The sequence below is a fragment of the Mastigoproctus giganteus genome, chromosome 2 (assembly GCF_048544385.1).
Source record: "Mastigoproctus giganteus isolate SK-2022 chromosome 2, ASM4854438v1, whole genome shotgun sequence".
Lineage (NCBI taxonomy): Eukaryota > Metazoa > Arthropoda > Arachnida > Uropygi > Thelyphonidae > Mastigoproctus > Mastigoproctus giganteus.
Genome location: NC_143576.1, coordinates 227,342,298 through 227,369,732, shown reverse-complemented (window position 1 = coordinate 227,369,732; position 27,435 = coordinate 227,342,298). Strand labels below are relative to the sequence as shown.

Here is a 27,435-nt window from a genome sequence, read left to right as displayed (position 1 = left end):
CAATTCAACCAACAAGAGGTGAAATTAGGTAAGGAATTAGGACAAAATTAGACACTTCTACTCTGATATAGGGGGCTTAGAGGGGAACAGGTATCCTGTGTGTTATCAGACACTCAGCTTAAAACACTGATGGATCCAATATCTCTCTATTACAGAAGATTTAGGAGAAGTCCGGTTGGCCTGCCTCCCTAAAATCCACTCATGCACACCTTCTCGATGGTAAGCCCTGTTACGTCACTTAGGTGGCAACGAACGTGTAGTGTGGTTCTCTTCAAGACGCCTGGTCAGCGTGAAGAGGAAAAGACCAAACCCTCCAGCATATGACAGCACAACAATACAAATGGCCCTCAGTCCCCAGCAGCTTTCACTCTCCCTCTTACGGCAGCGAGAGGATCAGAGTGGAAGCAGAGGGTGCTAAGAATCTCTGGGTACGACCAGGCTGCCATGCACGGAAATTGAACTTGGCCTGTTATAATGTACGATCACTCATCGGTGAAAACAGGATATTAGAGCTGGAAAAGGAATTAGAAAATGTGAATTGGAATATCATCGGTTTGGCTGAAACAAGAAGAAGAAATGAATCACTTATAAGTTTATCAAGTGGAAATCTGCTGTACACCAATGGAAACAGTGAAAGGAGTGAAGGTGGAGTTGGGTTTCTGGTCCATAAAGATTTTAAAAACAACATTTTGGAATTCAAAAGTACATCACCAAGGGTGTCAAGACTAATACTCAAGATTTCTAAGAGGTACAAGCTAAAGATTATAATGATTTATGCACCAACATCGAGCCATGATGATGAAGAGGTTGAAGAAATGTACACTGAAATTGAGAGTCTTCTAGACGAGCAGAAAACCCACTACACTATTATTATGGGGGACTTCAATGCTAAGGTTGGAAAAAGGCAAAACAGCGCAGAAAGAGGAACTATAGGAAATTTTGGAATTGGTGAAAGAAATAAAAGAGGTGAAAGACTTGTGGAATTTGCAGAATCTCAAGGACTGTCAGTAATGAACACTTTTTTCAAGAAAAGGGTGAACAGAAAGTGGACATGGAAGAGTCCAAATGGATTAACAACTAATGAAATCGACTTCATCCTCACTAACAGAAGATATATTGTGAATGATGTTACCGTCCTGAATAAGGTAAATGTTGGAAGTGATCACAGAATGGTAAGATGTACACTTTATATAGATGTGGGAAAGGAAAGGAAAAAACTGACTCGACTAAATAATACAAAGGTCTTTGAAATAACAGAGGAGGAGAAAAAGCAGTATGTACTGGAACTTAAGAACAAGTTTGAGCTTCTGCAGACTGCTCAGGACCAAGATATCGACGAAGAATATTACAACTTTTTGAAAGTGATAAAGCCCAAGAAACCTATAGGGAAACAGAAATCCAAAGAAGAAAAAATTAGTCAAGAAACACTTGCCATGATGAACCAAAGACGACAAATGAAGAGCAAGAAAAACACTGACAGGGAGAAAATTGAGTATACTGAGTTATGCAAAGCCATTAGAAAGAGACTCAGAGAGGACATAAGAAGATTTAACACAAGAAAAGTAGAACAAGCATTAAGGGAAAACAAAGGATTTAAATCAGCAGCCATGAGCAGTAATACAGAAAGACAAATGATACTGAAACTGAAGAATAGCGATGGTATACTTATAAACAGCAGAGAAGGCATAATTCAAATAGCAGAAGACTACTATAGAGAATTATACAAGGAGCGAGGGAATGATACCAGCAGTGGGGAAGATGGATTGCAAAGTAGCAACACATACGACATACCCGATATTCTTCCTGATGAGGTAGAACATGCATTGAAGAAAATGAAGAATCAGAAAGCCCCGGGGGAAGATGAAGTTACTGTAGAGTTGTTAAAATTGGGAGGAAGAGACATAACACAAAAACTGGCAAGGCTTTTCACAAAGTGCATTAGAAAAGGTGTGATGCCTAAGCAGTGGAATAATGCAATCATAGTTTTGCTGCATAAGAAAGGAGATAAATCAGAAATTGGAAATTATAGACCAATTAGCTTGTTATCCCATATCTACAAGTTGTTCACAAGGGTCATTACTAACAGATTAGAAAGAATACTTGATGAGAATCAACCGAAAGAGCAAGCTGGCTTTAGGACAGGATTCTCAACTATGGATCACCTTCACGTAATATCACAGCTAATGGAGAAAGCAAATGAATATAAAACACCATTATGCCTGGCGTTTGTGGATTATGAAAAGGCATTTGACTCCATACAGCATAAGGCAATGTTTCGGGCACTGGAAAGACAAGGCATAGATACTCCATATATTATGATTTTGAAGAAAATATATGAGAGTGCTACATCCTTTATTAGACTAGACAAAGACAGTAGCAAATTTAAAATCGAGAAAGGAGTTCGACAAGGAGACACAATATCTCCGAAGCTGTTTACTGCTACCCTTGAGGAAGCCTTCAGAAGATTAGACTGGTCGCAGAAAGGAGTCAATGTGAACGGAGAGTACCTAAACCATTTACGATTTGCAGATGACATTGTGGTCATAAGCCACGATCCCAAAGAATTAGAGGAAAATCTTAATCAGTTATGCACAGTTAGTAAGGATTTTGGACTAAAGATGAATATGGCTAAAACAAAAGTAATGATGAACAAGTATGCCACGGAAAGGGAAATAATGATTGAAGGAGCAGTAATTGAAAAGGTGGAGTCATATACTTATCTGGGACAAGTTATTAGCTGTAATAATGATAAATGGCTGTAAGTCAAGAGAAGAATAAATTTTGGATGGATAGCATTCAGGAAATATAGTCATATACTGAAGAGCAATATCCCAGTTTGTCTGACACGTAAAATAATGAATCAATGTATACTCCCCACCATGACTTATGGAAGTGAAACTTGGGCACTCACCAAAAGAATGGAAGAGAAGCTAAGAACTACACAGCGAAGAATGGAACGAATTATATTGGGAATCAGACTGTTAGATAAGAAGAAAAACACATGGATTAGGCAGCAAACTCAAGTAAAGGACATTCTTATCAAAACTAAAGAACTAAAATGGTCTTGGGCAGGACACATAGCTCGAAGACATGATGACAGATGGACTAAGAAAATAACAGAATGGTACCCAAGAGGAGCTAGAAGAAAACCTGGAAGACAAAGGCGGAGATGGATAGATGAAATTCATGAGTTTTTGAGTAGTAAATGGATGGCCAGTGCTCAAAACAGAAGGAACTGGAAAGTTGCTGGAGAGGCCTTCATCCTGCAGTGGATTGAAAATGGCTGATGATGATGATGACTCTGATATAAACCAACAGTCCAGAGTACAGAAAGAATTAGTTGGAGAAAAGTGAACAGTATATGAATAAAGAATATAAGTTAGTGCTTGGGTTATCCAGAGCATGATTTCCCACCGATGCTAGTAATGCCGCTGGACATTGTTCATGTGTTCCATGAAAATTCTACTGCTGCTATTATTTGCTTGTATAGAAATACAGGAATACCTCGCATAGCACGGTTTCGAACAGCGCGGGTTTCACTACAAAGTGGTTTACAAATTGAAAAAAAAAAAAATTAACTGTGTTACGTACCAATACATTTGATATGTATGTATGTATTATAATGCCAGCACGTAGGCCAATGCGTTATAGATTCAAGGCCACACTGACTGTTGTCACAACTCAAATAGATTGACAGTAGCCACTGGCAGAGGTGAAAGAGATTCTTGCACTGCTTCTATTAGAATGAGCAGCAGCCTGAAAAACAAGATGCACGGTATTTCAGAGACTGCTGGGAGCCATTGCGGTACAAGTAAACACATGGGTTGTGTTAGGGTAGCTAAGAATAGAAACAGGTGCAGGTATACTTGCGTGTACACCAATGCTAGGAGTTTAGTAAATAAATTTGATGAATTTGAGGTATTGCTCAAAACATCAAAGGCAGATATTGTTGGGATATCAGAGACGTGGTGTCACACAGATATAAGGGATGCAGAACTGCAATTTGGGGAGTACAACGTCTACAGAAAGGATAGACAAGATAGGAAGGGAGGAGGGGTTATGTTATTAGTTAAGAAACACATAAAAACCAAGGAAGTGAAGCCAGTCGACATCGCTGGACAGTGCAGTGTGGAGTCAGTTTGGTGTGACATAAACATTGGGAGATCAAAATTGAGAGTAGGAGTGTGCTATAGGCCTAATGACTCTGATGAGTATAATAAGGAACTGTACAGGGAAATAGAGTGGGCCAGTAAATCAGAGTGTCTTATAATGGGAGATTTTAATTTCCCAGATATTGACTGGAATTTGGGGGCTGGTTACTCACACACTAGCAGGACTTTTGTGGATTTATTGGATGATTGTTTTCTACATCAGCATGTTCGGGAGGCAACTAGAGGGAGTAATACTCTTGATTTGATTATCAGCAGTGATTCTTCATGCATTAAGAATCTGCAGATAAATGAACCACTAGGTGGCAGTGATCACAGTGTGCTGAAGTGGGATTTACTCAAAGAGGTAACTACCATTAGGGGTAAAGGGAAGGGTTATTGCTTCCGTAAAGGCGACTACAATGGACTGAGACAGTATTTAAATTCTATACAGTGGGACCAACTGATGATGTTACCAACAGCAAATTCAAAATGGGAAGCATTCAAAGAACTTATCTTGGAAGCTACTAGGCTTTACATACCAACTAAGAAATATTGTTCAAGGTTTAGGCCAAAATGGATGTCAGATGAACTAATGAGGCATATGGCAGAGAAGAAAAATGCATGGGATACATACAAATTAACACATGACACAGAAGCCTATGATAGATACAAGTTGATATGCAACCAAGTTACAAAGGAGGTTAGGCAGGCGAAGGCAGATTACGAGAAATCCTTGGCAAGGGATGCAAAGAAAAACAGCAAAGAGTTCTTTACTTATGTAAACTCTAGAAGGAAGGGGATGAATCAGATTGGTCCACTTGATATCGATGGTTCAACTGTTCATGATTCTGCTCAGGTAGCTAACAAACTAAATGAATATTTTGCATCGACATTCACACATGAGGAGTTATTCAGCGAGGGGAATGCCAGAGGTGTATTCAACTCTAGCAGTAAGCTACAGAATCTTGAAATAACTGGGAGTAAAGTGGAGGAGAAACTGTTGAAGATAAACACAAGAAAGGCACCCGGGGTGGATGGGATCTATCCAGTTATATTAAAGGAGGCAGCAAAGGAAGTAAGCAACCCCTTAGCCATAATTATGAGAGCTTCCTTGGACTCAGGGGAGATACCCATAGACTGGAAATGTGCAAATGTGACCCCAATTCACAAAGGAGGATCAAAGGCTGACACAAGTAATTATAGACCTGTGAGCTTAACTTCTGTTCCAGGAAAATTAATGGAGGCACTGGTTAAAGAAGCACTGCAGGATCATTTAGACAAGACTTCAGTTATAGCTCAGACACAGCATGGTTTTGTTAAGGGGAAGTCTTACCTGACCAACTTGATTGGATACTATGATGCAGTCACAAAAGAACTGGATGCAGGGAATAACTTTGATATGATATACTTGGATCTTAGAAAGGCTTTTGATACTGTTGCACATGGAAGACTGCTACACAAATTGGAGCAGTGTGACATTGGAGGCAAATTGCTGCTATGGATAAAGGGGTGGTTGAGGGGGAGAAGACAGAGAGTGGTAATCAATGGACACTGCTCATCGTGGACTGATGTTATTAGTGGAGTCCCTCAGGACTCAGTGTTGGGTCCATTATTGTTTTCTGTATTTATAAATGATATTGATGATGGTATATCGGGCTTAATGTCCAAGTTTGCAGACGGGTGCCTCCGTAGCCAGGTGGGAAGGAGCAGCAGTGCGTAGCACACGCTTCTTGATTAGACCGGGGTTCGAGCCCGTCACCACCAAATCGGAGGATGCGGAAAGGTCAGGGAATGACCACCGCATATTCCCGGAGCAATATGGCCTTAGTTGCTAATGCTCCTAAAAACCAAAATAACAACATAACAACAACAAGTTTGCAGACGATACAAGGGTTGGCAGGGTTGTCAAGGACACTACTGACACTATGCTGTTGCAACAGGATCTGGAAAGGTTGAGCAGATGGGCTGAGAGGTGGCAAATGAAGTTTAACATTGATAAATGTAAAGTACTACACATGGGAAACAGCAACCCCAGAGCAACGTATCAACTCTGTGGTACTACACTGACAGTGGTAGAGAATGAAAGGGACTTGGGGGTGGTTGTGCAGGCAGATATGAAGTTCTCTGAGCAGTGCAGACGGGCTGCAAGAGTAGCTCATGGAGTATTGTCAATGATATACAGGAATTTTTCCAGCAGGGATAAGGAGGTGATTATTCCATTGTATAAGGCAATGGTCAGGCCACACCTAGAGTACTGTATATAGGTCTGGAGACCTCATTTCAAGAAGGATGTAGAGCTGCTGGAACGAGTACAGAGAAGGGCAACAAGATTAGTGAATGGAACAAAGGGGTGCTCTTACGAAGAAAGGCTTAAGTTTTCAAATTACAGTGTCTGGAGACTAGGCACCAGCGAGGTGATCTGATAGAGGTGTATAAAGCCTTGAATGGTTTAAGCATGCTCAATGCTGATGGGATTCTTCCTCTAGCTCAGAAAAATCACCTGAGAGGGCATAAATTCAAATTGAGGAAAGACAGATGTAGGATAGACGTGCGGAAATTTGCCTTTAGCCAGCGGGTGGTTGGTTGGTGGAACAGACTTCCATCCCTTGTGGTGGAGGAGGTTGATAGCCTAAATAAGTTTAAGGCTCAGCTGGACAGGTATTTTGAACGAACAGAGGGGTGAAGTGGAAGTGGGTTTTTTTTTTTTTTTTTTTTTTTTTTTTTGGCTGATGCTGCATAAGCTTGCTTTCTTGCATCAAATGCCTCTATTAATGCTAATGCTAAACGTAACCCCTGCGAATAGCGAGGGTTTACTGTATTCTTCAATAGTTTACTACCATGACACATCCCTTGAAGTTATTTAGGCTTGTTTCCCTAGGTTTATCTTCCAACTCACTTGAAACGTTGCTACCCTCAGAACATCTTGACAGTGTCGGCTGTTTCAGCAATAATCAAGAATTCTTCAGGTGAGTGCAAGCATTACTTTGACCGATATCATTAGAAAATCGCAGGTCTATATTACCCTACTACTCCCAACTAGCAGTTTCCGCCAAACCCTTAAGGTAACCTCAATGATAATGGCAAAAATATTTGCCCCCTCCCCTCTATGTTCCAATGAATACCATCTCTACAGAATAGCATCCTTCTACCTACAAGTGAAAACCACACTTATAAAAAAAAAAAATCCCCCCCCCCCCCCGAATCTTGCAGATTCCTATAAGTCTTGAATTAATCCACATGGTATTCAAGCACATAATCCTTTCTATCGTGTCTGGGCAGAATTGCAGACATACATTCTGGCCTAACTCGCAGAATTTTTTCAGCTTTGTCCTATATTTATCCAACAAATGGTAAGGTCATATTTGTTTAATATCATTAGTCCCACATCAATAATAATGCTCTCTTAACCACCCCCCCTTAAAATCTGACAATCTGTTGGTAACATCAACTGTTGCTCCCAGCAAACATACCACAGTTCTGGTCCACTTATCTTTATTATAAAAATATTACCTGTTTCCCTGACAACAGATTCTTCCAATAAAACTAAATCATCTTCAAACCAGAGCAAGTATGCACTTGATACATCATAAGATACTTTAACTCCTGACGAGCTCCCAGTTACATTTGTTTCTAGGGCAAGCACCTGTATCTTCAATGACTCAAATTCTTCTCATAATGCACCAAGTTCTAATTTGAGATCGATACACTCCTTACATCAGGTGCAAGAAAAGAATTATCATTTGGGCTAGGTTTGTCTACTAGGCCAATCTCTGAATATATGCCATAGGTTATAAAATTGACAAACTCATGACCCACACTGGAAATGTCCACAGGCATTTCTGTTTGAGTCACGATGTCCTTGGACTTATCTTGTAACAACCAATATTTAGGTAAAATCTGAACTTGAGAAATATTACAAAATTTAAATTTACAACATATTACAGAACTTAAATTAACACAAAGTATTCAAAGTATTACAGAAATTAAACTGCTAACAAAACTTCAACCAACAGTGAAGTTAAAATTAATTACTGAAATAAAATTCATAAATGATCCGATCCACAATAACTAAAACAATAAATCAATAAATAAAAAGATACTGCTTGAACATTGTGTTGTGAAATTGGGAAACACTTGTTCCCCCCCTCGAGTGAGTGAGAATCACAAATATTTCTCTCCTTTTCTCAGAAACATTGGGAACACAAATAACTTTCTCTAAATTGTTTCAGTTCGAGAATTCAACACCAGTTTGTGCCTGACACATTAGGAGCATACATTTATCTTCTAATTAAATTTTTTTTAAGTTACTATTACTAATGGCAAATGACGAAAGAAAACAAACTTATAAAGCATCAAACAAACAAACAAAAAAAAAAGCTTTACACATCACCTGTCTATTGAATCCAAAACTTTATCTTGTTCTTCCTTGAATTTATTTAAACTCTCCATCTCTACAATACCAGATGGCAGTTTGTTTTGACAAACAACAACCCACTGGCTATGGGTAAATTTCCACACATCTGCCTTGCAACCATCCTTTCCAAGTTGAATTTATGTTCCCTCATGAGCAGTCTGAGCAAGAAGGATTTCATCAGCACTGAGTTTACTCAATCTATTCAAAGTCTTAAACAACTCAACTCAATGATATCTCCTTGCAGGTATCTAGTTTACAGGTGCTGCGGTTTGCAAAACTGAAGACTTTCCTGTTGAGAGTAACCTTTTATTCCTCTCGCTAATCTCGTTGCTCTTCTCTCTACCTGTTCCAACAGATCCACATCTTTCTCACACTAATAAGAAAGATGTGGATCTGTAAAAATGGCTAAATTCCTGTAGATCATTACAAAACACCCATGAGCTATCCTGGAAACATGTCTGCACTGCTCAGAGAACTTCATATCTAACTACACAATTATCCCCAGGTCTTTTTCATTCTCAATAGTTAGTACATTAATCTCGGATTACTGCCCTCCATATGAAGGGCCTTATATTTGTCAATACTAAACTTCAAATGCCACTTCTCACTCCATTTACCTAATTTGTCTAGATCTTGTTGCAACAGTATACCGTGATTCATGGGATTAACCACACTGCCAATCTTTGTATTGTCTGAAAACTTAAGACATTAAGCCTAATATGCTTTCATCAATATCATTAATAAATATAAAAAACAACAATGGGCCCAGTACTCAAACTTGGAGGACCCTGCTAATAACATTAATTCAAGAAGGGTAGCACCCATTGATAATCAGTCTGTCTTCTCCCACTCAACCAACCCTTTATTCAGAGAAGTAACATCCTTAATGCCAACACTACTCCAATTTGTATAGCAGCCTTTTATGTGCAATTGGATTGCTCAGCCAAGGTTGCCACTTAACAAATCCATGCCACGACTGCAATATGCCTGCATTCCTGTCTACAGTCCTGCATTACTTATTTAACCAGTGATTCCATTATTTTTCCTGGAACAGATGTTAAGCTAACATGTCTGTAATTACTCATGCCACTTTTTGATCCCCCTTTATGAATTGGGGATACATTTGCACATATCCAAGTCCACAGTTACCTCCTCAAAATGCAAGGATGCTCTCATAATCATGGTCAAAGGTTTGCCTACCTCTTTTGCTGCCTCCCTTAACATAAATGAATAGATTCCATCCACCCCAGGTACCTTTTTTATGTTAAATTTCAACAATCTCTCTTCCACTTTCCTCTCAGTTATCACAAAATTATTAGCTCCCAGCCATAATTACTCTCTGCTGGCATCCCCAAAAAATTCCTCCTGTGAATGTAAATGCAAAATACCTATTCAGTTTGGCAGCAACCTGAGCAGGATCATCAACAGTTAAACCATTCATAACTAGTGAATCAATATAATTCATTCCCTTCCTTCTAGCATTTACTATAAAGTAAAGAAGTCTTTGCTGCTTATCTTTGCATTCTTTCCAGAGCTTTCTCATGTTCTACCTTCAGTTATCTAACTTCCTTTCTGACTTGATTACAGACTACTTCATATCTACTGTAGGCATCCGTATCACCTGATAATTTATATGTATCCCAAGCATTTTTCTTTTCTGCCATGAGTCTCATCAGTTCATCTGACATCTACTTAGGTCTAAGCCTAGAAGAGTATCTTTTAGTTGGTATAAAGAGCCTAGCAGCTTCTACAATCATTTCCCTGAATACTTCCCATTTAGAATTGATAACATCATCAATTGTACAGACTGTCCAGAATTTAAAACTGTCTGAGACCACTTTAACCGCCTTTAACAAAGCACCCAACCACCCTTCCCTTTGTCTTTGATGGTAGTTATATATTTAAGCAAATCCCACATTAATACACTGTAATTACTGCCACCTAACGATCCTTTTAACTGCAGATCCTTAATGCATGAAGAGTCACTGCTGATAATCAGAACAAGAGTATCGCTTTCTCTTGTGGCCTCAACATGCTGCTGTAGAAAAGTCATCCAATAAATTCACAAAAGTCTTGCTAGTGTTTTAGCAAAAACAGGTAATTTAAATTCTCTAATTTATTAAATTTTTACTTATCTGCTACTTAGTCATCACAAGAATTTTTTTTATTTTTTATTATGAAATGCTAGAAGCTATATGAATATCAGTTTTAAATAGATTTAAATTACTGCACATGTTCCTCATTATATTTAATAGTATTCAGTTTTGTGCAAATTAAAAACTAGTGTTTTTCTACCTCAGACTATTGGCAATCCCCTTTTTTGGAAATTTTCACACATTCAGCAATCCCCTTTTTTGGAAATTTTCACACGTTCAGCAATCCCCATTCTCTACCATAAATCTATTTACATTAATAAAAATATACACAAATGCACAATGATTTTCCCAGTTAAAAAATACTACCTTTCTCTATCCATTCCCCCACCATAATCTGGTGCTGGTCGTAGTGACGGCCTTCGTCGTGGATGTTGATTTGTTTGGTCATTATATCGATCTAATGGGTGTTCTGTAGGCCTCTCCACCTAAAAGTAATAGAAAATTTCATGAAATATTGTCTTCCATCAAAAAAAAAAAAAAAAAAGAACCAAAAGATGAATTATTTTTATTTGAAATTTTAAAGATATGGAACATGGCTGTTCATTTAACTTTAGCGTGAAAATAAGACAAAAGATTTTCATTTATCTGAATTACGATTAGTTATAGTACAAAACTTGAAAGCCTCTTTCGTACTTTAAAATACTTCAGTAAAAATTATTTTTTTTTACGAATTCACAATGTGTAACTTCTTCCAGAATGTTCAATCTGAATCTTGAAACTGAATTTATGTTTAAAATCAAAACTACAAATACCAGACAAAAATTATGAACGTAACCCCTTGATTTGTGCGGGGGATAACGTTCTGGGAAAACACTGTGCAGTTCAAATCAATGCAATGTGAAACTTAGTTTATATGACACAATGAGGGTTCCTTACCTATATAAAAGAAAAAAAAAAGAAAAAAAATAGAAAAAAAATTGTCTTCATTTGGTAAGAAAAAAATTACAAACATGTCCATAAAATTAACTTTACTAATACTTACCTCTAGATTTTTAATCTAAATTCATTGCTTCTTCATCTCATTTTCTTGTGATAAACTTGCAACAGTATCTGGCACTTTTTGAAAAAAATTAGTTAAAATTGCTTGCTTAGAAGCAACACTGTTTTTCTCTATAAATTTCTTCATAAGGAACTAAAGCTAATGATAAAGTTCTACAAAAATTTAAACTCGTCTCCAAATTAGGACCCATATTCAGAGCTTTTCGGCTAAGATGATTTGCAAGTCTTAAAAACTCAGCTAGTCTCTTCGCAGTCAAATTTTTGTGTGCAACTTCGTTTTTATCATTTTTTTTATCTTCTTCTTCACATTGCAAAAAAAATATCGTCCACTGATAATTGTGCTCTATGAGATTCAAGGACCTCTGTGATATCTGCTGGTTCCAGTTCTTCAAATCCCTCTCTGCTAATCATTTTGCCAATTCTCACAATTTCAACTACTTCCGACATTTCAACCATAGTTTCTTTAGTGCAGCTTTGTGGCCACGGCTTTTTCCGCACTGCATTTGTTGTTGAGTTCTTAACTTCATCCCAGGCGAATTCAATATTTTTTATACAGTATAAAGAATGTTATAATTCTGCCAATAATCTCAAATTAAAAGACTTGCCTATTCCATCAGTAGCTTCTACCAATGGTAAAAAAGATCTTCTTAGGTAATAAAGTTTAAAGGAAGCTACACCCTGGTCCATCAGGTGAATTAACGAACTTGTACTCACTGGAAGAAAGGTAACTTTCACATTTGAGTGCAGATCAGACAAATGTGCAGGATGACTGGGTGCATTGTCAAGAATGAGCAAGGTTTTGAATGCTATATTCGTCTTCAAGTAATATCTTTTTGTTTTAATGCAAAAGCAATTTAAAAACCAATCCTCAAGGATTTTGGCTGTCATCCAGGCTTTTTTTGCTCAATTTCCAATGAACTGGTAAGGAGCTTTTTGATATTCCTTTAAAAGCATGAGGATTTTCTACATTAGTAGCGGTTTACACTTAAAGTCACCCTGTGCATTGCCACATAACAAAAGTGTTTTATCTTTTGTAGCTTTGAAACCTGGGGTGGTTTTCTCTTCTTTTGAAATGAATGTTTGGCTTGGCATATAATTCCAAAATAAGTGCTCTCATCAACATTAAATACTTGACTTGAAAGATAACCTTCAGTAGCAATAACACCCTTTAAAGTTTTTGGATACAAAGAAGCAGCTTCCGTATCTGCATTGGCTGTTTCGCCTATTAATTTTAGATTGTGAAGACTGACGTTTTTTTTTTAATTTTCAAAGCAAACCTTACTGGCCTGAAAGACAACTGCTTTGGATGGACTGGCTTCTTCTTGTAAGCGATTAAAAGTTTGCAGAGTTTTGGCATGAATAATATCTGAACTAAGAGGCATTCTTTTTTGATTAAGATCTTCTATCCAGAAAAGGTAATTTTTCGGTTTTCTCTATGATAGGATTTCTCATTTTTGTAGTGCTTTTTGCAGCCAATGATGTGGAACAGATAACCGAACTTTTAATTTTCTCAGCATTTTCCCTAATTCATCAAATGCTAGATTCATTTATGCTGTATTTCTTGGCCAATGTCACAACCTTTTCACCATTTTCTAACTCCTTAACGATTTTTAATTTTTCCTCTAAATTTAAAAATTTTTTTTTTTGTTGTAGCTTTCTTCATTTTAGACACTAATTAAGCAGATACTTTATATAAACAAGAAATATTAAATCAGCAAAAGCAACGCTTACCGAATAAAACACTTTATGTTGCGCGAACAAGAAAAGATTGTCTGAACAGCTAACGTAGGATAACTGATGAAAGGGGTTCCTGCATGAGGAAGTTGTTTCAAAAATAACCAGACAAACACACCACCGTTTATTGCTATGTTTGGTTATAAGAATAAGTTTTGAAAGCCTTTGTGATATTTTTCTAAAGCACATTTCTGGAGGTCAAGACCATAAAACAATTTGTACTTTCTGGTTTATTGGGCTTTTCTGTTAGTGCAACAAGTTTACTACCTGTTATCATAAACGGGTAGTAAACTCGATCTTATTTCATTTGTGATAACACCGATAGGTGGAATTGTATGGGATTTTACATTATTATGGTAAAATGTCTTTTTCTTTCAATAAAATCTTCAATCATGTAAAAAACAAATATTTTCAAAATCTGCTCTTCATTCCTATTTTTGAAGCTTTGTAAACAAAAATCGTGCAGTTAGCAAAACTTGCTTCACAATCTAAAATTTTGGTAGCAAATACCTGACTGTGCAAATCGAGGGATGACTGTATTCGGATTATCCATTCTTGTTATAAATACTACACCTTACAAGAAGAGTGTACAACTGTGTCATTTTCAATTTATTTTGAACTTGTTAGAATAAAGTATTAGTTAAATAAAGCAATATAACCAAGCAGTATAATACTATACTCTGAAGATGCTAAGAAAATAGGCAGAGATGGTTTGGCTTGCTCTTTATAAAAAAACCAAGTTCACTTACTATTTTAATCCCCGTGTCTTAGGGGTTAAGACAGTCCTCTTAGCCCAAACGTCATGAGGTTCAAGGCTCAACAGTATGTTTAATTTTTTTTTCCCATTATATTTATTATTTTTACCAAATACCTTTATATTTTCATTTTTACTTTCATTTCTTTCTTTCTTTATTTATTTATTTAGCTTGTTTACGAGTATTCTAAAAGAAAAGATCTGAAAGCAGAGGAAATACTTTGGCTTGAAGGAGAAATACCCTTGGCAGTTCTCTTGAGCCATGTAATATATAATATGCACTACTTTCTGCATGTTAGTGAATCAATCTGTAGTATGATGTGATACAGACAAAGTGAAAGTCTGTGTGTTTCTGATGCAAATAAATTGAGTAGTACTGTCATAAACTCTAGCATCAGGGTAACAGGACATATATTATGCAAAAAGGACAAATGGAACAGGCCCGGGGTATGTCCGTCAGGAGCTAAAGTTAATGAAGGTATTGAACAGTCTTTTAAGGGCTGCTCTACACCTTTATCTTTTAAGGGCAGAAAGTGTGATATTGTTGTACATGGTAGTGCTAATCATATTAAATGGTTAATACCAACCAACATGTACTCAAATGGCCTATTAAGAACAAGCCATTTGAGGATTTACTTAAAAGGTAAAGTGCAATATCAAGAAAAAGTCATACCTTAGGATTAAATTTCAGTGTTTGGAATTTTGCCCAGACATAACAGGAGAGAGTAAGTGATGAGATTGCAAAAGGTTCATGGTGTAGAATTCTTCTCAACATGGTTTATGTTTTCTTAAGGAGAGGGCGTTTTATAGGGATGGGATAACACTGAAATAGAAGAGATTCAAGTATATTTGATGATGCATTGGAGGAAATATTAAGTGGGTCAAAAAACTACTTTTGGGAGGGGAGTACAAAGACTAATACTTGTAGTTTAACAGCAGCCACCAGCAGAGGTAAAATTGATTACTGCGCTGCTTCTATTGGTGTTGAAATGGGACATGCAACAGCCTGAAAAGCAAAACTGGGTGCACATATATCTGTTTGTATATGTCTGTACACTAATACTAGGAGTACAGCAAATAAATATGATGAAGTGTTGGTCAAGTCATCAAATGCAGACATTAGAGGAATATCAGAAACATGATGCCACATCAGACATAGGGGATAAAGAATTTGAATATAGTGACCACAATGTATTCAGAAAAATAGACAGAACAGGAGCAGGGGAGGTTACCTCTTGGTTAAGAATTGCACAGAATCAACGCATTGCAACTGGCTGATGTGAAGGTGGTGGTAATGTTAAATCAGTTTAGCACGATAAGCTCTGGGAAAACAAAAATTTATAGTAGATATGTTATAGGCCAAATGACTGTGATGATAATAATGAACAACTATACGGACAAATTGATCAATCAGTACATTAGAACTTCTTATAATGGATGATTTTAACTTTCAAGATATACAAGTTGCAGTCTACAAAGATCCTGGGATTCGTTTTGACACTAAGCTTTCATTCAACACACCTTCAATACTCAGGATTAATTTTTTTTAAATGTGCTAGGAATTTAAGTTAAAATTTGATTCACATCTCTGACACCTCTACCATAGAAAAAATACATAACTCATTTGCTTTCTGCTATGTTATACATTTCTATAATTTGGTGAGCCTCAACTAAAAGTAATCTAAGTTTTCTTCTCTCCAGTGAATTCCATGTTCTTAAATATGGCAATGTAACAGCTCATTTCCCTTTAATTTGGTCCAGATCCAAGATATATAAAAACCTTGAATATTATTCCCACATCAGACTTGCAATAAATGAATCCTCTAGATTCTCTCTAGATCACTCCTTTTCCATCCAAATGGGATAAAATAGGTATCAGAATCTCCCCTAAAAATGTGAGAATGAAATGCACCTTGTTCCCCTTGCAAAATATAATCTCTTTATAGATTCTTCCCTTATCCAATGATCAACTCAGTAAACAAATATTGCATTGATCTGTTTTTACAGAACAAGAAATACCACTCTAAAATTACTATTGATATTCTCTCTCTCTTGTGAAATACCTGTTTAACAGGTGCTCAGTGTGAACTGTCCACAGATTGTCTTTAATGTTTTTCAATTATGCTGTTGTGTATGTACTGCATTATTTTCTTACATTTGTAAATAGTAAATGACCTGATACCCTATTACTATAAAATAAAATTTATAATATGGAACTATAGAGACTACTGAAAATGTTGAATATCATAATTTACTGAAAACGTCACATTACAATCCTTGCTAAATTGGAAACTTCCCACTAGGTGTAACTTAACACTATTAGAGGATTTAATGGTTATAAGTACTATTAAATAGGAATATAATTCAGCTTTACTGAGAGGAAGGATAAAACAACAGGTTTTGGGTAAAAATTCTTTAATACCAGAATGGAAAGAAGTTTAAAAAAATAAGTTTCAATAAAGTAAATAAATCACCAAAAGCTTTTGAACTTAAGTAGTCTTTCTTCAGTTGGGAAATGAGTTATTACAAAAATAATAAAGAATATCAGGTGCCCGGCCATGGTGGTCATGTGAGGTGAACCGCGTGACACAGGTGCAGATAACAATTAGCAGTTGGAAGTAGAGTGTGTGCTGACTGGTAGTTGGTGAATTGGCTAGCACACATCAGTTTGCAGTGGACTGAGGTCTTTAAGTGCATGCCCTCACACCAAACAAGGGTATCCAAAAAGGGAAGAGCATCGCCCAACTCCAGCTCAATGGTGAACTGAATAAAGGGCAACAGAGAGTTGAGGTGTTGCAAAAACTAGTCTCCCAAACCACGGGAAATGATGACAGACATGTCGTCGAGATAGTGACACCAAAAGGTATAAAATCTGGTAGACCTACAAACGTGCGATCCTCCAGTTATTCCATAGGGATGTTTGCTGTGACCAAGCTGATGGGTGCACCTATGGCTGTACCATGGGTGCACCCATGGCTGTACCATGAATTTGAAGATAAAGAGACTCACCATACATAACAACACCACCGGTTAGGCACAACCTGGGGGCAGAGCAAATGCCATCAGCAGATAGAAGTTCTGCTACCAAAGGTTTGATTTTGGTCGCTGTCGAGAAGGAGTTTGCCACGTGTGATGTCCAGCTGGACGAGAACTGATGTGAACAGTGATATACCATGTCAAACAAGGCCATAACCTGATCCTCTGAAATGGTTAGGCCAGAAACCAGGTGTAGGAACTCTACGCTGTTAGAAATCGTGTGAACAGTCTTGCCTTGTTGCTAATCTGCTTTCAAGCAGATTAGCAACAAACTTCGACAACTCATACATTGGGGAGCCACAACAGGTGACAATAGGTCTAAGGGGATACCCTGCTTATGGACCTTCAGGAAGTCATAAAACTGTGGAATCTGGCCTCCAGAGGCATGTAGATACCAGCATATGGATTCAGAGATCTTGCCAGACTTGAACCAACTATAGAACAGGCGGTTGATTTTGGCCTCCTACTGCTCTAGGATCTTCACGGGAGAGTCTAGTACAGGTTCATAAACAGAGATGTCCTATACAAGAGATAGGGCTTTTATTTGGTAGTCCGACAATTCAGAACAAATATTCAGCGTTCCTTATCTACTGGTAAAATGACAATGGAATCATCCTGTTGCAACGAGTTGAGGGTAGAGACTGGCATCAGTTAAGATTTGAGCTAACTGGACGTGCATGCTGAAGGATTGCTGCAGTTTTGAGGTGGATCGCATTGGCAGTCTCTTCACGTAAATGTGTCAATGACACCTCAACACCCATGGCGAGTTCTGCGACTGGGAGACTGTGGGGGAGAACAGTGGACTTCATCCCTAATGCGAGAGATTCCATAGTTTTACGGCTTACTGAAGGTCTACAAGCAAGGTGTCCCCTTACAACCTATCATCTCCTGTTGTGGCTTGAGCATTTGTAGGTCCACCAGATCCTATAGCCATTTGGTATAGCTACGTTGATGATGTGTTTGTCATCATTTCTCGTGAGTTGGGAGACCAACTTTTGCAACAGAACTCTCTGTGGCCCTTTATTCAGTTCACCATTGAGCTGGAATCAGGTGATGCTCTTCCCATTTTGGATACCCTTGTTCGGTGCGAGAGTAAGCACTTAAAAACCTCAGTCCACCGCAAACCGATGTGTGCTGGCCAATTCACCAACTACCAGTCAGCATGTGCTCACAGTCAGCTTCTCAGTACCGTGTGAGCACTACAGACCCATGCCTGGAACCACTCCAGTTCTGTGGATGAAAGGCACACTGAGATTGTTAGAGTTAAAGCAAACCTGGCTAAGTGCAGTTACTACCAATGCCTTAGATAAGTGTGACCTGCAGGCCCGTAACAGTGCAGCAAACTCTAGGGCCACACGTGGCAATGACCCCATCTTGATCGCCTTTATCCCCTACTACCCAGACCTGTCACAACAGCTTTCTAACTTTCTAAAGACTTACAGGATACAGTCCCTTATCGTGAGGGTAAAAACACCAATCCCTCCCCCTTGCAAAGCAGTTCAAGGGGGAGGGATTGGTGTTTTTATTGAGGGATTGATGTTCTGGAGCATTATACAACACTGAAATAAATTTCTGATTTGTATTTTCAGCCTTGTGTTCTTCCTAAAATTAATTCTGCAATCTCCAGTAGACTACACACAAAATGTGGGTTCTGAAATCTAACTCTATTTCCTGAATCTCCAATAAACAGGAGGGGGATAATTTGAGAAAACCTTTGGATTTTCAGTATAATAGATCACATAGCTTCAACCTTTTTGTTCTCATTTGATTCCCCATCACTGCTGCACAACATTTTGTTGCTGTAATTCTTGGTACATTGCCTGAAATGCTTTGACATAAATGCCGCAGCTTAAGGATTCACAAAAAATTGCAAAATTCATACTCTGATACTAAAAATTGAATATACAGTATAAAATTAAACATCTGCTTTGATGTATAAGCACCTTGTTCAATCAACTGTACTATTGCCATCATATTAGTAACGGCCGCATGGTGCAAGAAAGCCTATGGCTTATGCTGCACCAGCCAAAAAAAAAAAAAAAAATCCGAACAAAGCAATGATAAAAACAAAAAATAAATAGATAAATAAATAAAATAAATAACTAAATAATAATAATTAATAAATAAAAAAATAAAATAAAAAATAAATAAAAAGGAAATTAAACCTATCATCCTATGCGCTTCCCTTACCCGAAAGTACTATCCAGATGACCTTTGAATTTCCCCAAACTGTCGGCCTCTACCACCCACGAAGGCAACTTATTCCAGTAATTTATAACTCGCTGGCTAAAATAAAACTTCCTGCAGTCCAATCTAAACATTTCCCCCCCCCGTAACTTGAATTTATGTCCCCTAGTTCTAGCATCATTTATAATCTTGAAAATTTCGTCCTCATTCATTTTACTGATGCCTCTCAGAGCCTTAAACACCTCAATCAAATCTCCTCTAAGGTGTCTAGTTTCCAAACTCTGCAACCCACATATTCGAAGTATTTCTTCATAAGGACGCCCTTTTGCCGATCTCACCAGGCAAGTTACCCTTCTTTGCACCCTTTCAAGAAGCTCGATGTCTTTCTTTAGGTGCGGTCTCCATACTTGAACACAGTATTCCAAGTGTGGTCTAACATAAGCCTTATATAATCTGATTATCACGTCCCTATCTCTACTTGCAAAAGTTCGATAGATCATCGATAGAACACCATGGGCCTTCCTTGCAACCTGTTTACAATGCTCAGAGAATTTCATGTCTGATCGTATCGTAACACCCAAGTCCCTTTCCTCCAGTACTGGGTTTAGTTGAACTCCACCAAGTGAATAAGTTTTTTTGGGATTACTGTTGCCCAGGTGTAATACCTTACACTTTGTTGGATTAAAGCACAGCTGCCATTTTTCTGATCATTCCTGAAGTCTATCTAGGTCTCTCTGAAGAAGCTCAGCTTGACAGTGATCATTAACTACTCTACTAATTATAACATCATCTGCAAATTTAGACATCACGCCCTCTATCCCTTCATCAATGTCGTTTATGAAAATTAAAAACAGTGGTCCTAATACTGATCCTTGGGGAACCCCACTTCTTACATCAACCCAATCTGAGGAATAGCCATTTATCACAACCCTCTGCCTCCTGCCCTGAAGCCACCCTTCTATCCATCTAAGGATTTTCCCAGTGATTCCAACCTGTTCCAGCTTATAAAGCAACCGCTCATGTGGGACTGAGTCAAAAGCTTTGCTGAAATCTAAATAAACAATGTCGAAATTATTCCCTAAATCCAGCTCGTGAGTGACCCTTTCGAAATAGCGAATCAGATTTGTTAAACATGATTTTCCCTTTACAAAACCATGTTGAGTATCCTTGAGAATTTCAATTCGATCCAAATGATCCTGAATTCCACCTTTTATCATTGCCTCCATGATTTTCCCTACCACTAAAGTCAGACTGATAGGTCGATAATTCCAACTTCACTTTTAGAGCCACCCTTATGTATGGGAGATACATTTGCACTTTTCCAATCCAAGGGAATCTCCCCAGAGTCTAGTGATGCTCGCATAATTAGCCTCAATGGTTCAATGCACTCGTTTGCCGCCTCTCTTAAGATTATAGGGTATATTCCATCAACTCCAGGAGCCTTAGTGGTCTGTAGGCTCGAAAGTTTTTTCATTAAATAATCTTGCGAAATTTCAATATCATTAATTACATATTTTTTAACTTCGCTCCCACAATTTCCCATTGCCACAAAAGGCTTTTCATTTGTAAATATCGATGCAAAATAACTGTTGAGTTCATCTGCAACGGCAGCTGGTGTATTTATTACTATCCCCTTTCCCTTACGTAAAGGTCCGATGTGGTTTGTTCTGCTCTTCTTGGCATTTATATATGTGAAGAATTCTTTATCCCCCCCCCTCTTTGCTCTGTTTGCTAGCGATTTCTCATAAACTGCCTTTGCCTGTCGAACCTTTTCTGTGGCTCTATTACACATCACCTTGTAGCTGTTATAGGCTTCAGTACTTTTTATTGCTCTGTAACCTTTCCATGCCACCTTTTTCTGCTCAAGTAATGTGGCAACTTCACTATTCATCCAACTTGGAACCCTTCTCGTGGAGTATTTTTTTAATGGTATATACGCATTCAAGGCATCTGTGATTAATGTTTTAAAAACGTACCACAGTTCAATTGTATTCATTCTCTGCGCGATATCTACCCAGTTAATAGAGGCCATGTAGTACCTTAAGGCATCGTAATTTCCTTTTCTGAAATTAAAACCCATTCCTTTGCCTTTTACTTCTGCTACCTCTCTCGTCATCAGCCACCGTAGAACTCCGTGATCACTTCCTGCTACTGGTTCCTCTACTGTCAGCCCTGTTATGTCATCTGATTCATGTGTGATGATGAGGTCTACGATATTCTTTTCTCTAGTACTTTCCCTGACATGTTGATACAAATAACAGTCATCTAGTTGATTTAAAAATTTTGTTCCCCATGTCGAATTTCCTTCCCATTTACTCCAATCAATTAGAGGCAAATTGAAATCACCCATAATAAGGCATTGACGCTTACTTGCCCATTCCATTTGCATGTAGAGGCTTTTGTCATAACCTTCACAATCACCTGGTCTGTAGATTACTCCTACTCGCATTATACCTTTGTTTCCAACTATCTCACACCATACAGACTCTATACTAGCATGTGAAATGTCTGAATCCGGGAAAGCTATCGTCGCACTCAGGCTGCTTCTGATAAGAAACATAACCCCACCACCTCTTCTACCTAACCTATCCTTCCTAAATACATTATACAAGCCGTACTGAAACTCATAATCCCCAATTTCCGGGTGGCACTACGTCTCTGTAAGCCCTATTATGTCCGCGTTACTTGTTTTAACCAGCAGTTCGAATTCGCTCATTTTATTGACGACACTTCTAACGTTACTGTATAAACAATCAAGATTTACTGTTCTTGTATATTTAACAACCCTAACACAACCCTTGAAGTTTTTTAGGCTCTCTTCCCTGATATTAGCTACCCGCTCACGTGAAACGTCTTTGCCCCCAGAACATCTAGATAATACGTCCAGTTGGGGTAACAGATAAGAACTCTTAAGGTATGTGCAAGAGTTACATTGACCAATATTATCAGATAAACGCGTGTCAGTATTACCCACATCCCCCCTAACTAGCAGTTTCCCTGAACCTTTAAGGTATCCTCAATAATACTGGCAAAAACTTTTGCACCACCTTTGTTTAAGTGTATCCTGTCTCTACAAAACAAATTCCTTCTACCTACAAGTGTGGGCCATGCTGAGAGAAATTTACCCCCTAAAGCCTTGCAGATTCCTTCAAGTCTTGAGTTAATCCACAAGGCTCTTAACATAATCCCTCCTATTGTGTCTGGGCAGAACTGCAGACACATAGACATTATGGCCTAGCTCGCGACATTTCCTCAGCATGGTCCTGTATTTTTCCAACAAATCGTCAGATCGTGTACGTTTAATATCATTTGTCCCCACATGAATAATAATATTTTCTTTACCCCCTTTAAAATCTGACAATCTGTTGGTGACATCATCAATAGTTGCTCCCGGCAGACATACCCTGGTTCTGCTTTCTGCTCCACCTATCTTTATTACAAAAAATATTCCCCGTTTCCCTGACAATGGAGTCTCCTAATAAAACAATGTCCTTTTTAACCAGAGTAGTTTGCACTTGGTTTTTCTGTTTTGAGGCTTGAATCGGGTGTGCATCACTTGGTACATTGCTTGGTAGATATCTGAACAAGCAGGGACTGGAGAAGTGTGAATGTATCCCCAATTCACAAAGGGGGGGGAATCAAAGGGTGATAAGAGTAATTATAGACCTGTTAGTTTAACTTCTGTTCCAGGGAAAACAGTGGAATCATTGGTTAAAGCAGCAATGCAGGATCATCTAGTCAAGACTGCAGTTATAGTTCAGACACAACATGGATTTGTTAAGGGGAAATCCTGGCTGACAATCTGATTGGATACTACGATGTGGTCACAAAGGAAATGCATGTAAACATAATTTTGATTTCAGGAAAGCACATGAAAGTTTCTGTTCAAATTAGAGTAGTATAGCATTAAGGGGAAATGGAGAGTAGCAATCAATGGACACTGCTCTTTGTGGACTAATGTTATTAGTGGAGTCCCCAGGGTTCAGTGTTGGGCACACTGTTGTTTTTTATATTTATCAATGATACTGATGAAGGCATATCAGGCTTATGTCCAAATTTGGAGATAATACAAAGGTTGGCATGATTGTTAATGACAGTGTGCTACTGCAACGGGATCTAAAAAAGGTTGGGCAGATGGGCTGAGAAGAAATAACTGAAGTTTAACATTTGACAAATGTGAAGTACTGCATATGGTTAGCAGTAACTGCAGAGTAACCGTACCAACTGGGGATAGAGGAAAGGAGATGAATTCTCTACTCCCAATGGCCATCTGACCAGGGCCTGTGCTGACCACCATTTCCAACTGATAACTGGCCTAGAAACCTGTTTCTTTGTGATCTGGAGTATGCAAAAATGTGAAGAGCCGCAAATTACCTGGGTTAAGCTTTTTTAGATGTTCAATGGTCTATTTTGTTCTCCCTAGTCTGTTTTTCTAGCGATTCCATAGGATCACTTTAGTAGCCATGGGTATGAGATCCTATTGTTACACCCATCTTTTCAGGAACAATCTCAAGCAGTCAAATCGATCCACAATTTCTTTTCTTTTCTCTACATTTTTAAGGGTAGCAACTGCGAGTGCTTGTTGATCTTTACAATATTTTGTCTCATTTACAACTGACAAACAATCCCAAAACATCTGGCCTATTCTACATGTAATTATTAAAGTTATCTTAGTTATGTTGTTTCAACAACACAGCGTAGTGTGTTTCATGTGGTCATAAACTAGTTCGGACAAGTAGCCTTGAAAGAATGCCAAACAAATATTTTTGTGTACCACTCGGCATCCTCGCTGTGATAGAAGCCTTATACATGCCTGCGATAATCAAGAGAAAATATCAACCTAATTATTCATGTTGAGAGACTGTTCTTTCAATGTGCTTGTGTTTGTCTATACCATGGGTATAAGTACTCTAGTGGTACTTTGTAATGTTTCTGACAACATGTTACTGAGTGCATATGCGTGAATACTAGTGGCAAACATTTGCAACCAGTGACACATCTTTCTTGCAAAAAAGTTAAGCTACATTCCTCATATTCATAAAATGTACTATCTTGTATTCATGTGCAATAAATAAATTTAATAAATAGTATTTTCTGAAAGATTTACCGGGTAATGTCCATCCCTGTACATATGATTGGTTGGATAAACGGTTGCTCCTGGCATATGAGACTGTGTATTGGAGGGATATGAAGAATGAGTGGGATCTTGTGGATAAGGATATCCTCTTGTTCCAGCCAAAGGAGGACTTAATGGACCAGCCTGCCTTTTATACTGTGGATTGCCTTCATGAGGTGGCCTGAAAAAAGAAATAGAATTCAAGAAAGAACAATACATGATACAAAATAAATAAATAATAAATATATTTTCAAACAGCAAAGATACTAATGACAATGATTAAAGTAAGCATGTAGCTAAAATAAATGGTGAAGATCAGCTATGTCTAGTTCCTATAATATGCCACACAAAGGTTTTAACCTAGAATTGTCTAATAATAGCATTAGCAAATGATACAGGCAAGAATGCTTATACAAAAATCAGCAAAAAAAAAAAAAAAAAAAAAAATACCATATCACCCACACATTCCTTCCAAAAGTTTGTCTAATTCTTCTTTAAATTTATTTAAGCTATACACTTCCACAACAACAGACAAAAGTTTGTTCCAGCAACCAAACCACTGCTGGCTAAAGGAAAACTTCCACACATCTGTTCTGCAACCTACCTCTTTCAATTTGAATTTATGCTGCCTCATGTGTAGTCTGCGCAAGAGGAAGAATCCCATCAGCACTATGCTTGCTCAACCCACTCAAAGCCTTAAACACCTCAATCAGATTACCTCATAGGTGCCTAGTCTCCAAGTGCTGCAATCTGCAGGAACATCATATCTTTTTTTTTTGGTAGTTGTTGGCACATAAGCTTCTGTGGCCATAATGCACCTCCCAAGGTTTTTGCAGTACTTTGATCCAAGCCCGAGGCGGGAATCGAACCCGCGACCTTGGGGTTTCCAGGCAGGCACTTTACCCACCCGGCTAGCCCGGTCGGCACACACATCATATCTGACTACACAATTACCCCCAGGTCTTTTTTTCGTTTTCCATTACCCTGAGTGTAGTACCAAACAGTTGGTACATTATTCTGAAGTTACTGCTACTCATGTGCCGTACTCTGCATTTGCCAATGGTAAACTTCAAATGCCATTTCTCAGCCCATCTACCCAACTTTTCTAGATCCCATTACAATAGCATACCATCATTACTGTCATTAGTTCACTGTACATCAAATTGGTTCACTGTACATCAAATCACTTTACAATGGACTCTCCATAATAAAATACCATTCACTATACCAGCGTTTCCCAAACTTTTTTAGTCACGGAACACTTTTCATCTCACAACATATTCACGGAACACTTACAAAACAAGTTTAGTGGGAGCCAAAAAACTATTGCTAATATTTTATTACATATGATGCACTGTGCATCAGGAGCATCTTTATTTCCAAGACATATAAAGTCAAAATTCAAATAACTGTCATTATACTTTCGTTTTGGTCTTTTATTATTTGGTTCCCGTTTTTTCACTTCGGATTTTTGGGGAACAAAAGGCTGCGATTGTTCATCCTCACTTTGAAGTGTGACAATATTGTGTTCCTTTTCATCGACCACAGTTGTACTACTAGAAGTACTTTGCTTCTTGTTTTAAAGTTCCTTTTTTCAATCACAAATCTATGGTCACGTTTTAATAATAATATTTCTAAATACTAATAATTATCTAAAAAATTTATACAAGGAAGTGAGTTTAGTTATGATATCGGTTTGCTTCCTCCTCTCCTTCAACCCATGTGTTCCAGGCTGCTAAATCGCATACGAATGGCATACTAGATCACCACATTGCTACTTTTTCGTAGATATCATTACCTCTACGCATACTTTGCATCTCTATGCAAAGCCCGCGAAAATAAAGTGTTCCATAGTGTATTTGATTATTAGTCTATGTCAGTATATTAATAAATGAAAAAAAAATAATAAATTATGTTAAATATTATAATGATACAAAAGTGGTGTACACTACAAATATGCAAAATTTATTTTATTATATTATTATTTTTTTTAATTATTAATTACGATTTTTCGCAGAACACTTGTTCACATCTCACAGAACACAGTTTGAGAAATGCTGCACTATACGATATTTGGTAAGTGCTGGTCATTGTGATCACATTTGCAAATTGAATTTTAATTCTATTAAATGGCGACTGTAATATGCAAAAATAGGAGGAATATTATCCACAGGCTATAAAAGTAAAGATCACAAATTTACACTTTATTACATTACCAATTAACAAAATCAAAATATACTTAAAAATCGAGAGAATATTTTCCACAGGTTAGCAAAATAAAAATAAATTTACCACTTACGTACATGGCTTAATTAATACTGCAATACGTATATACTAACTGATATTTCTATTCACTGACATTTGGTGGGGGGGTGTAAAATTTAAAACAGTAAAAAAGATAAGAAATCAATAACAAAGAACATGGCACACAGAAATTGCAACTAACACAATAGTACGCGCAAATGAGATATGGAGTAACACGTTTATGAAGCTTAAAAGTAGGAATGAAGAGAAGATTCTGAAAATTTGTTTTATTGAAGAGGAAACACACTTCACCACAATAACATAAAACTCACAGAATTCCAGCTATCAGTATTATCGCAAATGCAATAAGACAGAGTTTACTACCTGTTTATAACACATTGTACAAACAAAAAGCCCAATAAATTGAAAACTGAAAATTGTTTTATGGTTGTGACCTCCAGAAACATGCTTTAGAAAAATATCACAAAGTTGTTCACAAAACTGATTCTTATAACTGAACATATGATGATGTGAATTGTGTTTTTTTTAATTAAAGTGACCAATTCCACTAAAGTGATCATGTTAACCGGCACCTACTTATTTCACTTTACGACGAGATCGGCTTACGACTGTCTTCGAATGGA

General features: G+C 37.7%; 1 protein-coding gene across 5 annotated transcripts in view; it reads right to left on the bottom strand.

Annotated features, from left to right (window-relative positions):
• Window positions 1-27,435, bottom strand: part of LOC150090205 (uncharacterized) — a 480,645-nt gene that overhangs the window by 189,707 nt on the left and 263,503 nt on the right. For all 5 annotated transcript variants that reach the window (XM_090389774.1, XM_090389777.1, XM_090389775.1 and 2 more), the window contains 2 exons: window positions 24,539-24,728; window positions 11,028-11,146 (listed from right to left, as the gene is read on the bottom strand). In XM_090389774.1, the coding sequence (XP_090245900.1) occupies window positions 11,028-11,146; window positions 24,539-24,728 (309 nt within the window). The remainder of the gene's footprint in view (window positions 1-11,027; window positions 11,147-24,538; window positions 24,729-27,435) is intronic.